Here is a 15,327-nt window from a genome sequence, read left to right on the forward strand (position 1 = left end):
TTACCACTTCTGGGGGTAAGCACGGGTCCCTTCCGTAAAGGGCCCGAAATGGGCTAATGCGAGTGGAGGCTTGCATAGTTGTGTTGTAGGCATGCGTAACGAAGGGCAAGATCCGGTCCCAGATCGAGTGTAGCGGATCGATGTAGGCCGAGATTTGTTGTTTTAAGGTTCGATTGAGGTGCTTCGTCAATCCATTAGTCTGCGGATGGTAGGGTGATGTGAATAATTGTTGGATTCCTAATTGTGTAGAAACTAGGTGTAGGAGCTCGCTGTTGAACTGGGGTCCTCGTTCGGACAAGATTTGGAGTGGGCAACCGTGGGGGAAGATGATTTTCTCCAATAGTTTGGAGGCGATGGTCATAGCCTTGGCATCTGGGATAGCGGCCGTCTCAGCCCAACACGTCAAGTACTCGGTTATGACTAGGATGAATTTGTTCCCTTCTTGTGACTCAGGAAAGGGGCCCATAATGTCCCATATGACGATTTCAAATGGAGCTTGAACTTGTATTGGATGTAAGAGGCCTTGAGGTGATTTGATGGCCTGACATAAGTTGCATGCTTTGATGTAGGAGGTGACCTCGTGGCGTAGCCCCGGCCAATAGAATTTGCAACAGAGTTTGTCTAGCACCTTATGAAAACCCAAGTGGCCGGACAACGGGTGATCGTGGAAGAAACGAAGGTAAGACAGGCGCAGTTGCTCTGGCAAAAATGCGGGACATTATCCTAGATCATGAATTGCTTGGTGAGGGATGATGTGGGCTCGGCTCGTAGGTGATGGTAGATGTCTTGGATTTTTTTGTCGTGTTGTTGCATGTTGGCCATTTGGGACGAGGATATGGGGAAATCGATTGTGTCAAAGGCGATCTGGTTCGCCTGAAAGGATATGCAGGATAATCCATCGACGACAATGTTCTGGGGACCACGGCGATAGGGTAGAGTGAATGTGTAATCCTGTAGCGCCAAAGCCCAACGGAGTAAGTGACCGGGTGGATGAGCCTTCTTTATGAGGGAGAGCAATGGCTGATGGTCGGTTTCGACTGGTGTATTTGATCCGTGTAGGTATGGGTGGAAACGATGAAATGCCCAGACGATGGAGAGCAACTCTTTTTCGGTTGTCGAGTAATTTTGTTCAGCTTTGGTAAGTGACCGACTTATGTAGGCAATCGGACGGAGTTGGTCGTTGTCGTCGGATTGGAGCAGGACCGCACCAAGGCCGACATTGGAGGCATCCGTCTGCAGATGGAAAGGCTTTGTGAAATCAAGGTGGGCCAGGAGGTCAGAGGCTTGGAGTGTTCGCCTAAGCTACAGGAAGCTGGATTCGCAGGCTTTGGTCCATAGGAAGGGTGCGTCTTTTTGTAGGAGCGCGCGTAGTGGGGCGGACAGGTCTGTTAGCCGTGGGATGAAGCGGACAGAGAACGTGAGGAGGCCGAGGAAGCGTTGAAGCGGCTTGACTGTGGTGGGGCGTGGGAATTTTTGGACTGCTTCCATCTTCTTTAGGTCCATCTATACTCCGTCGGAGGAGATGATGTACCTGAGGAAGCGGAGGCGCGTACTACCCCATCGACACTTCTTCCATTGCAGTTGCAATCGATAGCGTTGAACACAAGTGAGGAACTCCCAAAGGACTTGAAGGTGTTCCGCCCAAGTGCTCGTATGTATCAGAATATCGTCTAGATCGACGATGACGACGCGGCGGGTGATGAGATCATCGAAGATGGCGTTAGCCATTCACTGGAATGTGCTCCCAACATCCGATAGGTCGAAGGGCATCCGTGTGAACTGAAAAATGCCTTTCCTAGTGCGGAATGCAGTTTTGTGGGCATCTTTAGGATTCATAGGGATCTGCCAATATCCTGAGGCCAGATTGAGGGAAGTGAAGTACTTTGATTTGCCGAGCTGGTCGAGGAGGTCGTCATTACGAGGGAGAGGATATCAGCCATGGGTGGTGACATGGTTTAGTTGTCGGAAGTCGACACAAAAACGATAAGAGCCATCCCCTTTCTTTACCATGTGTGGCTTCAAGATCCACTTGCTCTTGGAAGGTGTGATAATCCCTTGTTGTAGCATAGTTTTGATGGCGTTGTCGATGCGCTCGTGGTCGAGAGGCGAGTGACGTTGGGCAGCTGTGTTGATGGGGCGGGTGTTTCCTGTAGGAATCGTGTGGTGGATCGGAAAACGAACCGAGGGAGGTTTTGCAGGTGGTGTAGACAGCGAGGAAAAGGTGGCTAGGAGCCGTCAGATGTCGTGGATGCGCTCTGTCAGTGATACCAAGTACTGTGTGTTGCTGATGTGGGTGGTATCTCGCGGAGTAGGTAAGAGCGCGATCGGAAGGTGATTGGGGAGGATGAGCTGTTGTGAGGAGAAATCGAGACAGGCTCGACTATGGAGGAACCAATCACAACCCAGGGTGATTGGGAACAACTAGTGCGGGAGGACGTAGAAACAATGTTGGATCTGGGCGGAATTGATGGTGAGCATGCACATGACTTGCGTATGTGAGTGGTACAACCATTGTTGGTCGTGGAAGAGGATTTTAATGGGCGGTGTGTGGCTCGTGGGAAGTCGTAATTGGGTGACTACATCTGCGTTGATGGAAGAGATGTTGCTGCTGGAGTCGAAGAGAACTTCTTGGGTCGTGTGCTGGAGGCGGGCAATTGTGGTACAAACGGGCGAAGTTGATGACGTGGAGGCGTGGACATACAGGGTCGGCTCGATCGTGGTATAAACGGGAGAAGTTGATGACGTGGAGGCGTGGACGTGCGGGGGCGGCTCGATCGTGGGAGAAACGGGAGAAGTTGATGACGAAGAGGCGTGGACGTGCGGGGGCGGCTCTCCCTACGGAACCCCGCGCATTAGTTTTCCGGGAGCTCAGAGAGGGAGGCAACGTCGGCTAATTGGACGTTCTGCTTCTGTTGGTGATTTTGCCATTTTCGGCAGTGACGCCGAATGTGGCCATAGTTGTAGTAGAAACATTTGGGGCGTCCCTGGCTGTCTCGTTCGGGCAATGCACGCTTGGCGCGTAATTGCGCATTCTGGACGTCAATGTCCATGGGAGTGGCAGCTGGCATAGTGTTTGTATGATCGTGACTGAGATTACCTGGTGTGTGCATGTCATGCGTGTCTGCAGCTTCGATGTGTTGGGCGGTGAGGATGGCTTCGTGTAGTGTTGTCGGGCCTTGATCGCGTACATGGTGGCGGAGGTCAGGGCGGATACGCGGCCAGAAGAAAAACAACTTTATGTCTTCCGACATGTTGGCGTCAGCCCGGCGAAGGATCTGCACAAACCGAACCACGAATTGGGCGATGGGTTCGCGTGGCTGTTTGGCAATTGACTTGAGTTGTTGTAGGGCCGTCATGGTTGCCCGTAACAGATTCCAATCGTTGCGTGTCTCTTCGGGTTGTTGTACGAGCCATGTGGTTGCGATATTCTCGAGGAGTGTCTTCATTTCCAGTGCCTTCTGGGGGTGTGGCCACTGGTGGTAACTAGCCACCATTTCGAAATGATCCAACCAAGAGAGGACGTCTTCCGATGGTAGGCCAGAGAATGGTTTTGGGCGAACTTGAGGGTCTGGGAGATTTTGTTGTGGCTCGAATCGTGCTGAAAGAAATGACAACATGGCTTGGTTAGTATGGTTAACTTGTAAAATAATGTTGGACAAGGCTTGAACCAGTTGGTCGATTGGCGATGTGGGCTGATGGTCTTGAATTTGTTGTTGTAGGAATTCCGGATTCATTGAGTTTGCGTTGCCGCCGTTGTTGTCGTGTTACATCGTGGCATGTGTTGTTGGGGTCGTGAGTTGGGGTTGCTTTGCCCATCTTCTCCACCAAGATGTGAAATGCTCAAGAAGTGAAATGCTCTCAAGAATAGCTCCCTTTCCATTACGTTCCAAGTTACATTTTATAGACTACTCTTAGCGTGGAGGGTGTTCTCCCGCTCCATTAGCTCTTCTAATTATGGGGGCTTGGTAGGGGCCTAATTTGGGTGTGGTCCATGTGACCGCCACAATATCATTAGGAATATTTGTTGTACCAATTGTCGCAATTTCTAGGAGTTTGTTAAAATTGGAATTTCTTATATTAAAAGTGCCAATTACAAGTGTTCAAGTTTGTTTCGGCCTTGTTTTTATTGAGTTTTGACATTTTTTTACCAAAGTAGGTTTTTCACAAATTTTAAATTGCAAATAAAAAATGCCGATATAATTGCTAAAAGGAGCCCATTCCATATAATTTGTGCATCCTTTTGTTTTTTGCAAAATCTAATATAACATGTGTAAATTTATTGCTTAAGTGAATCAATGAGAGCAAAAGAGAGCTTGCATGTTAATTGGAATGAAGTCAACAGGATCATAGCTATTGATAACTACCATCCATGAAGGTCATCTAAAGACAATAATTATGGAGCATAGTACATATTAATTAGAAAGTCACAATGATCCTACATTATCACCTAAAACAACTTAAAACCCATGTCTCCTATTTCTTCTATTGCAATAAAAAAGTAACCAACAATCTAATCTATCTTTAGATTAAAAATATGTGCTTGTGATATTTCAATAGGTTAGAACCCTTTTCCAAAATCAATACTCAAAAGCTATTAGAGAAGTTTCTAGAAAGGCTCGAACTTCTGTTGCTCTTTGCTAGGTTGGATGGTATGCATATAGACAAAGGATGCCTGCATTTCACTCTGGTTTGAACTTTTGACTTACCCAGTTTAGGGCTTTTAACCAATCAAAAGCGAGTCGGATGATACAAGATGGCACACAACATCTTAACATTTAGAGAATATGGTTTAACTCCCCATGGGGTGACAATGACAAATTATCATATCCACTTTCGCTTCCCGATATAGATGGCTATGGTAATTTGTCTTTATTAACCCAAGCAAGTTAACCCATGTCTTTTCAATGTTTAGCGTCAATATGTTATTTTCCATCAAGCTATTCACTTTCAATTGGCTAAGCCATAAATTGCACCAATACAAACCGTAGTTAAAAGGGGCTTATCATCCACTCTAGATATAAGGGTTTCATCATCTGCCCTAAATACACGGATTCAAATAGTAAACATGGCCTATATGGAAACTGTGGATAGAAACTTCACATCAATGAAACAACAATAGCTTAAAAGTAGGTTATGCCAGATATGTGAGAGGGTTTTGGGTTGTGGGTTTTGGATGAGATGGGGGCCCAAATACTTATGGTCCTCAATTTGCATGGCATTGAAAGATAATGCACTCACCATCAACCTTAATTTGTTTCATACACATAACACATGCCCAAAATCTCAGTTTAGTCTAAATAAAGCACACAAGGCAAATGAGCTCATCTTAAAGCATCACCATTGGATTCCTCAAGCACAATAGTAGATTTGAAATGAGGATGTTTTTTGACATTTTCTTTGTCAATACTGTTTTTCTCTGCTAGGAAATTGCCTGACATTAGGAAACATCATGAAATTCAGCTTCCGAATCACAGTTCAAGCTCTGGACCCAAAATCTGAACAGGGAACTTCAAACATTCAGCTTGGCACCTTATTCTCCGAACACCATAATATGTGGTTGAGACGCCGAGAAATTAAGAGAAATGCAATTCAACCATTGTGCCATTGAGAGTAAACCAGAAAACGGCATTCAAATTCAAACATGCATAAGCAATTAAAGGCATTCCTCTCTTCTGTTATTCATAAACAAAGAGACACAAGATCAGTTGTGTGAAGACCCTGCAGAGTCCATAGGGAGAAATCCTAAGCTTACCGAAATCACATACATCAACATTCATTATTTACATAAAGCCTTCCCTGCAGGCAGATTACAACCCTGGTAAGAAACCAAATTTGCCAGCATCAAAAATATGGCCCCAGAGCTAGGGTTTCTCTTTATCCTTTCCTTTGTCAAAGAGTGGACCTAAAGGTGAGACCAGTCTTTGCCGAGAAGTCGGACAGAATCCGAGAAACTAGCCCATCCGAGGAGGAGGATGAGGCTTGAGGAGGTTTCCAAGCCTTCCAGTGAGGAAGGAGAGAGGAGAGGAGGAGCAGGAAGCGTTTCTTTGCCTCGGATTTACTCATGTCTCCCAAGCTTCGCCATGCCGCCTGTCTCCGAGACATGGCAGGATCGATGGGAGTGGTGGACATCTGCTGCTGATCTTCTTGCTGATCTGGAGCGGGACCATCCATAGCCTGGGCGTCCAGGGCGTAGAGGATGGCTTTCACATCGTCGTGAGCGAACTGCAGGGTTGCAGAGGGGCCTTTGGCCACGAACAGCTTGGCTGCCTTCCATTCCTCCTCCTCATCATCATCACCATGATCCATTCTTGTCTCTGTGTCTCTGTGTCTCTCTTGCTCTCATGTATATATGTAGATCATATTTCACCTCTAAAGACCATTATAAAATCTATTATCTAAATCTCTCTCTCTTAGGACACACTTAAGGCAAGAACCTCCTCCACATAAGGAGACAAAGCAATCAACCCAGGAATCAAAGCCATCGATGCCATACCACTAGGAATCGGCAACGGTTTTGGCTTTAACGGGTTTGGCCTTAGTCCAAACCAAACGGGTTAAGCCTTAATTGGTTTGGGAGTTTTGTTGAGAGACAAGCTCAACATTCGGTGCAAAGTACACAGCGTAACCCAGTGTGTAGACTAGGTGCGTGAAAAAGTACGCACAACAGGGCCGCATCGGTGTGAAAACCGAAGAGGCCGTTAGAGTGTTATTCCTTGTAAAGGAATAATTTTGGAAGTTTGTGTAGTCGGCTCATTTATGAGCATTTAAGTATTGTAAGTACTTGTGTCAGCCCGATTGTCGGGGCTTGTATATAAGGTGCTCATTGAGCACGAAGTATGTATAGAACAAAGAATTATTTTGAATTTTGATCTATTGTCTCTCTCTCGCTCTTGCTCTCTCTCTCTCTCTCCATCTCCATCTCCATCTCTGTGTTTTCTGTGTTTACTAAACTACTTTGTGTTTACGCACACACTTCCGCACAACTTTTACATGGTATCAGAGCACGAGGGTTGAAGTCCTCTGCAGCCGACAAGAAAAGCTTGCGAAAAAACAGAGTTGAACAATATGGACAGAGGTATGGGAAGCTCGTTACCGACTGAAAAGCTCAACAGGAGCAACTACGCATCTTGGTCGTACAAGATGCACCAGTACTTGCTTGGTCATGACTACTGGAGTTATGTCGAAGGAGCCAACGATGTAGCACCCGATTCGACACACAGAGATTTTTCAGCTTGGGAACAAGCGGCAAGCAGAGTTCTCTACTCCTTTGCATCCTGTGTGAGCGACCAACTATTGAGCTATATTCGGGATGCTAAGACGCCAAAGGACACGTGGGTGAATCTCAAAAAGCTCTTCGCCACAAGCACTACAGCCAAGAAGCTTCAACTCAGGCAAGAGTTGAACAATGTACGACAACGAGATATGTCAGTGGCTGACTACACCACCAAGATCAAAGAAATTTGGGACTCACTCGCCTCTATCAACGTGAACATCGAGGAGGACGAGATGGTGCAGGTTTGTCTTGGCGGGTTAGCGTCTAAGTTCGGAGCTTTCCGAACGGCGGTCTGCACGAGGGAGAATACGCCTTCATTTTTTGAGCTTCAGTCAATGTTGCTCGTAGAAGAAAACCACGCGGGTGCATTGATGAGTGCGCACACCAATGGCAAGATGCAAGCCCCATGATCGTGGTGAACGAGGCGGATCGGCGCACAATGGAGGCGGCCGAAAAGAGAAGAATGGACAACATAATCGAGATGCCGGAAGCAATTCCGAACCCTCCAGAAGCAAGGGGAGTCAGGGTAGCGCCGGAAGACGGCAAGAGAAGGCCGCGTCGGAATGCTGGTACTGTGGCAAGAAAGGCCACAAGGAGAGCGAGTGCTGGAAGAAACAAGCTGATTCAGACAAAGCTGGATCGAGTGGAAGAGACACAGGAAGGCGTAAGCAGTCGCACTACGCAGAAGGCTTTGAACGAGCCGAAAACAAATTGGGCCCTGCCTTTGTAATGAAGCATAAGGCCAATTCTATGGCCGTGAACACCTCAAAATCGAGCGAGGTGTGGTATGTTGATTCCGGAGCGTCAAATCATATGACGAGTCACGAGGAATGGTTCTTGTACTTGGACAAACTGGAATCGCAAGGACTGGTTTAAACGAGAGACGACACTACGCATACCATCGAACATGTCAGAGAAGTTCCCCTCACCCACGTCGGGCAGAAAGGGAAACTCATGAACGATGTCGTGAAGTTTCCGGCACATAGTGAGAAACCGGGAGATATTGGAGGGATCGGTGAGGTGCAACGTGTGCACCCATCCTTGTAAATTTGTATAGGGAATAGGGGCGCCTTTATCGCGCCGAATGCCAATAATTACGGGACAGAGAATCCCATGTATCGTGGGTTTATCCCACATTCCACGCGACCCTCACCTTGTTCTATAAAAGGGAGGGCGCGCCCTTTGTATAGGGGTTCCCAGTTTTCCTTTGTTTGGGTTCCATTTTTGTTCTCTGTAATATAACATAACGTTTTCTGTTTCTACCTCTGTGTCGTCTTGCTCTCTCTTCTTTGTCTCGTGTACTCTCGTTGAGGGTCTTCTGTGTCTATTCAGTTTCGTCTTGGTCTCACTCTGTTTCTGTTAGGGTTCCGTCAAGGCACTTTCTTTGTGCTCTCCGATTTCTGTTAGGTCTCGCTTGTGTGCGTGAGAGGGCATGCGCGCTCAAGTGCGGCAGACAGAGCGTGGGCTGCCTTCGCCGCTTCGTGGCCTCTGTCGTTCCTGATGCGCCATGCGCTAAGCGGATCGACCAAAGGTTCCCTCCTTGGTGCCCAAGTCCCAACTGAGGCTGGCGCGCCATTGCGCTCCCGACGGGCGGCTTGGCGACAGGAGGCGGTTGTTCAAGGAAGGGGCGTGTCTTGCACGAGCATCCCGTCGCGCGACAGAGCTCGAGCGCTCCCCGACTGGTCGTGGGATGCAGGCTCCCTCTTCCTCTCTGTGCGGAACCGGTGTCGTGTGCGTAGGCGTAGGTGTGTTTCTAGGTAGTTTAGGGTTGTGACCTGTGGGTAGGCGTAGGTGTGTTTCTAGGCATAGGTGTGCATGAGGCTAAGTTCTAACCGGTGCTGAAGAGCCGGTCAAAACCGGGTGTATATGTGTGCGTGCGTGCGCGCGGGCGCGGTTAACCGGGTCATGACCTGTGCTTGTTTTGGGCCCTTGTACATACGAACCGAAGGGCAGTGAAGATGAGCGCGCGTCTTCTCACTCCGTGGACGGTTATCGGTCGAAGTCGAGAAGAAATTGGTAGTGCGGCAAGATCCCAAGGACTCGAGCCTCTGAGAGTCTCCTCTCTCCTGGTTCGTGACCCCGGTGGTCCCGCCTGGATCCGACATGCAAGCGCGGATTAGCAGGACATCTTTGGTGAACCCGACATGAAAGGCGGTGACGGAGAGTGGAGTTGGAGGCCGAAGACTTCGAGGGGAGGAGTCGAGGAGCGGCGCATTGTCATGAGCGAGGTCGAACGAGTCGACCGTTACAGCGACAAGGAGGGTGCGAAACGAATCGCCCTCTTTGACATGGTGAGAAAGACCGACTGGGCGAAGGTCGAGAATCAAGAAGAAGATGATCGAGGGTGCAGAACGAGTCCAGCAGGATCGGCATTGGAGCCGAAACTCCGGACATTGGAGAATCAAGCCCAGACAGGGATTGATCGATCATAGAGCGGATGCTTTCCACCGACACCACTAAAAGGGTCGGTGGCCAAATGAGTCGTTGGGATAGTTACAAAATCGGTGTACCCACAACTTGACCGGAGACTTCGGCAGTTTGGCCGGCGTGGCAATGTGAGACCGAAAGAGAAGGGAAATGGAGGCGGGAGCATAGCAAGGAGAGCGACGACAAGTTCAGGAGAAGTACAAGGGATGAAGCGGAAGGCAGGGAAGACCCGGTCCTATGGGTCACCTCACATCGGGCTAGAGACTTCGGCGATCGGCATCGGATCCGACGTAAGACCAAGATACTGACGATGGCGGCAGGAGAACGGAACCCGGCAATGCGGAGTGACGGAAGGGCCCGGACGAGCGGCCTTCCGGATAACCGATCCGGAAGGGAGGAAAAGAAGTCGGTACGATGGTACCATGGGAGAGGGTGCGGAGCAAGCCGCCCTCTCAACATGCAGAGAAGGACGACCCATGATAGGGTCATGATGACAAATCGAGGGCCGGAGAAGGATCCTCCACATCGGCTCTAGAGACTTTGGCTGTGCAAGCCGGCGAGGCGACGTAAGACCAAGGAGAAGGACAGTGGCGGCGAGGTGACGAAGGGAAGAATGACAAAGAAGGTATCCGGCCGGCGAGGCGGCCATGAACCGAATCGGACCTTCTGGTAAGGTCGAATGAGGATAAGGAAGACCCGGTCCTATGGGGTCCTCACACCGCTCCGGAGACCTTGGTAGTGCAAGCCGGTGAGGCGATGTAAGACCAAGGAGGACGGTGGCGACAGGAATCGGGACCTACCAACGCGGAAGATACGAGGAGAGTCGGGAGTGACTCAAACAAAAGACACCCGAATTTCAGCAAGCAACGAAACGAAGACCGGTCCTATGGGATCTTCACACCAATCTAGAGACTCTGGTTGTTCAGCCAACGTGGCAACGTAAGACCGAGAGAGAAGGATGGTGGTGGCAAGGAACAGGACCCGACATCGACAATAGCCGGCAAGACGGAAGTTGTCTAAGTGCAAAACCCCTACCGGCCGGTTAGGGTTTCCGAAGGAGCCGGTAAGGGCAAGTACGGGCGGTGTGCCAAGCCAGGAAGGGCACACCCAGAGTTGAAGAAGGATTGTGCAAGTGCCCATTGAGGGCCGAATCGGAGCACAACTAAAGGATGGCACGCACACGATGGTGTCGGGAACGCGGAAAGGGGTGCGCGACGAACTGCACGGGTCAGAGACCGGGAAAGATATATAGGCCGGAGAAGGATCCTCCACGCCCGCTTTGGAGATCTCGACGGCTTAGTCAGAGTGGCAACGATTGGTGTGGCAAGCCAAACCCGACATGACAAGCTGGTGGGGGCGAGGGGACGATGGCGAGCGAAAGGCTTCAACCCGGCGGTAGCGGCGCAAGACGAAAGAGGGCCAAGCAGGCTACTACGGGTATTCCTCGGACACAAAGGACACCCACAGGCGAAAGGGAAGTGGTGGTGCCGGGACTTTGCACGCACTAACTCTGGAGACTTCGGCATCCGGCCCGAGAGCTCGTAGGAGACCGAGAGTGACAAACGATAGCGGCGGCAAAGACGGCAACCAAGACAACGCGGCGACGAACTGAGGCCAAGCGGGCCGTTATAGGCGCTCCTCGAGCGGAGAACCCCAGGCTTACGGCGGATAGCGGAGCGTGCATTTGGCCAAGTGAAGGGTCAGGAGCGAAGCACGCGTACTACGGGACCGCGGCGGACGACCTGTCGACGGGTCGAATGAGCCTACGAGGAGGCAAGCGCGAGGAAGACCCGGAGCCGACAGATCAAACCCGACAACGATCGATGTGGCAAGCCGGGATGCGAACGCGAAAGACCGGTTTCTCACCGGCCGGAATCCTTCTCCCTTCTCCGGAATTGGCACGTACTAGTGGACATGTGGTTTGGTGGGTGTGGATGTCATGAAGTTTCCGGCACATAGTGAGAAACCGGAAGACATTGGAGGGATCGGCAAGGTGCAATATGTGCACCCATCCTTGTAAATTTGTATAGGGAATAGGGGCGCCTTTATCGCGCCGAATGCCAATAATTACGGGACAGAGAATCCCATGTATCATGGGTTTATCCCATATTCCACGCGACCCTCACCTTGTTCTATAAAAGGGAGGGCGTGCCCTTTGTATAGGGGTTCCCAGTTTTCCTTTGTTTGGGTTCCATTTTTGTCCTCTGTAATATAACATAACGTTTTCTGTTTCTACCTCTGTGTCGTCTTGCTCTCTCTTCTTTGTCTCGTGTACTCTCGTTGAGGGTCTTTTGTGTCTATTCAGTTTCGTCTTGGTCTCACTCTGTTTCTGTTAGCTTTCCATCAAGGCACTTTCTTTGTGCTCTCCGATTTCTGTTAGGTCTCGCTTGTGTGCGTGAGAAAAGAGCGTGGGCTGCCTTCGTCGCTTCTTGGCCTCTGTCGTTCCTGATGTGCCATGCGCTAAGTGGATCGACCGAAGGTTCCCTCCTTGGCGCCCAAGTCCCAACTGAGGCTGGCGAGCCCGTGCACTCCCGGCGGGCGACTTGGCGACAGGAAGCGGTTGTTCAAGGAAGGGGCGTGTCCTGCACGAGTATCCCGCCGCGCGACAGAGCCCGAGTGCTCCCCGACCGGTCGTGGGATGTAGGCTCCCTCTTCCTCTCGGTGTGTAACCGGTATCGTGTGCGTAAGTGTGCGTTTCGCTGAGTTCGAACCGGTGCCAAAGAGCCGGTCAAAACCGGGTGTATATGTGTGTGTGCATGCGCGTAGGCGCGGTTAACCGGGCCGTGATCCGTGCCTGTTTTGGGCCCTTGTACATATGAACCGAAGGGCAGTGAAGATGAGCGCGCGTCTTCTCACTCCACAGACGGTTATCGGTCACAGCCGAGAAGAAATCAGTAGTGCGGCAAGATCCCAAGGACTCGAGCCTCCGACAATCTCCTCTCTCCTGGTCCATGACCTGGGTGGTCCCGCTTGGATCCGACATGCGAGCGCGGATTAACGCGACAACGTATTGCACGGCCCGACAATAACCAAGAACCTTGTGTCGGTTGGATAGATTGTTGACCAAGGTATGCAAGTTCGATTCACGCATCTCGACTGCTTCATAGAAGAGGAAGGCAAATATTATAGATCATAGTACTAATGTAAGCTTAAGATAAGGATAATGAAAAGATAGATAGAAAGGAGAAAGAGAAAGAAGGGTGCCGATCCACCCGACCACCCCCGAGCGAAGGGATCGAGACGGACTCGAGCCTCGATCGGCGTCCCATACCACCGCCGTGGCGTCGAGTCGTACCTGGTGCTGGCGCGCTCGCTACAAGAGTTGACCCACCACACGAGCAGAGTCTCGATGTAGTCAAAAGATGATCAAATGAGGGTAGCTAGGCCTCTTATTTATAGCGATACCCAAGGCCCCCAGGCAAGTTCACACTTGACCTAATGGGTTGTCTCAATCCCGAGGATTAAAAGTAATCCTCCCCTTCTTTACACTCTCATTTAACCCTCACACTTATCCACGTGTATAGAATACTACGGTAAATTCTTACCACGGGATATTATATGGTCATGCCCGTAACAGCAAAGTAATCGCACAAGGGCGCCGTGAAGGGAGGATGTTTATCCTCGACACTAATCAAGCCGGCACCGCGTTGTACGCGAAAGGAGAAAAGGTCGAATCGGATATCGATTTGTGGCACAAGCAGTTTGGCCACGTAAATTTCCCACAACTTCATGAAATGCAGACGAAGAACATCGTATTCGGATTGCCGAAATTTTGGGGCTGTAATGCCCAAGTCTGTGAAGCCTGTCAGATGGGAAAACTATCGAATTCAAGTGTATAATGGCCGTATTCACACTGTCACTTTGGACAGCCCAAGTTTGGGCTATTTTTGTAAATAGCATAAAGGGCAATTGCCCTAGGATAGTCACTATATAAATTGACTTTGTAACCTTTAGTAAAGGTCGGTTGTCATTCTTTGTAACTATTGCTATTAGAATATAATGTTTTTGTTTTGTGCCTATCTCTCATACAGTGACCCCCATACATAAAGGGGGGGACCCCATGGACCCAAATACATATAGGACCATTATGATAGGCCATACCCTTGCTAAGTTATATGGTGCAGTAATGGAAGCAGAGCTTAGCGACTACATGGAGACCCTAAACCTTCGTGCACCTGAACAAGCTGGCTTTAGACGAGCCTTCTCCACTATTGATCACATCTTCACACTTAGATGCCTAATTGACCAAACTAGGGCTCGCAAGAAGAGATTATATTGTTGTTTTGTGGACTTCCGCAAAGCCTTTGACACAGTCCCTAGAGATCGGTTGTCTGATAGACTTAAAAGCTTGAGGATACCAGATGATATGGTATGGGCCATCTATGCACTATATGAACAAGTGTCCGGGTGTGTCCGATGCCCAGGTGGCCTATCCAATCGTTTCACTAGCACTATTGGTGTAAAACAAGGTTGCCCCCTATCACCGACGCTTTTTGGGATCTACATTGATGAGATCACAGATTTTATTGCTCGTGAGGGAGGCACCGGAGTGGTCCTTGGGGATACGCAGGTTCGTATCTTGCTCTATGCGGATGACATAGTTTTGCTCTCTGAATCCGAACACGACCTACAGAGGCACCTCAATGCCTTAGATGACTTTTGTGTACAACGAGGATTGGTAGTGAATCTAGGGAAAACGAAAGTCCTTATCTTCCACACATCGGCCCAAGTTAGAGCTACGTGTCGCCTAACTATCTCCCATAGCCCAATCGAGGTGGTTGGATCGTACGTATATCTCGGAGTCACTTTTAGTGCCCGCTCAGGTAAATTTTCGATGACACAGGCAGCGAAGGATAGACTCACGAGAGGACATGCATCCCTCTCACTCCTAGAGAGACAATGCCACCAAGCACACTTTCAAGAGCCACGTACTAAAGGGTGGCTCTTTGACTCATTAGTGACCCCCTCCCTCATGTATGCATCAGCGGTTTGGGCTCCAGGATTACCATCCTTCATGTGGACGCAAGTAGAGAGACCATTGGTGATGATGCTATCACGCCAACTCCGAAGCAAATCGACTGTACCACATGACATTATTAGGGCCGAGTTCACGTTACCCCCAATGCTAGTAGAGGCACTTTTTCAACTTGTAGTCTTTATTGATAGGATACATAGCCAACCACATGATAGAATATCTCATCAAGCCTTTAAGGCCTCTCGATCATTGTATGAGTCCGGCTATACTAGCTCATGGTATGGCATGATGGTGACTTGGCTTCTTGCGAATGGTCTAGACATTAATAACCTACCTCCCCTTAGGTACAACCACACGAGTGATAACACCTTAATCTCTCATGAGAACCGCAATAAAGTAATACGACAAGAAATATGGCAAATTTACACTCGTTGTAAATGGATCACCCCACTAGAGCCACTCCCATCTAAAATGTCGTACTATAAGAAACACTTCATGCACTTCTCTGAGTTAGGTTTTATCACACGGCCAAAATATCTAGATGTATTCTTACCACATGCACTAAGGGTTGCCATTGGACAACTTAGAATATCGTCTCACCAACTTGAGATTGAAAATGGCCGTACTAGTGGAGTCCCTAGGGAGGAAAGGA

At 49.4% G+C, this 15,327-nt stretch overlaps 1 protein-coding gene across 1 annotated transcript; it reads right to left on the reverse strand.

Moving 5' to 3' along the window:
• Nucleotides 1-5,648: 5,648 nt before the first annotated feature.
• Nucleotides 5,649-6,344, reverse strand: LOC147858990 (uncharacterized). Its single transcript, XM_087325233.1, has one exon. It carries the CDS (start codon nucleotides 6,304-6,306, stop codon nucleotides 5,890-5,892), a length of 417 nt encoding a protein of 138 aa, XP_087181359.1. The 5' UTR covers nucleotides 6,307-6,344; the 3' UTR covers nucleotides 5,649-5,889.
• Between the last annotated feature and the right edge of the window lie 8,983 nt (nucleotides 6,345-15,327).

This window comes from Azolla caroliniana, unplaced genomic scaffold (genome assembly GCF_043228905.1).
Source record: "Azolla caroliniana isolate FFs.n. ecotype wild unplaced genomic scaffold, voAzoCaro1.0.p SCAF_10, whole genome shotgun sequence".
NCBI classification, from domain to species: Eukaryota; Viridiplantae; Streptophyta; class Polypodiopsida; order Salviniales; family Salviniaceae; genus Azolla; species Azolla caroliniana.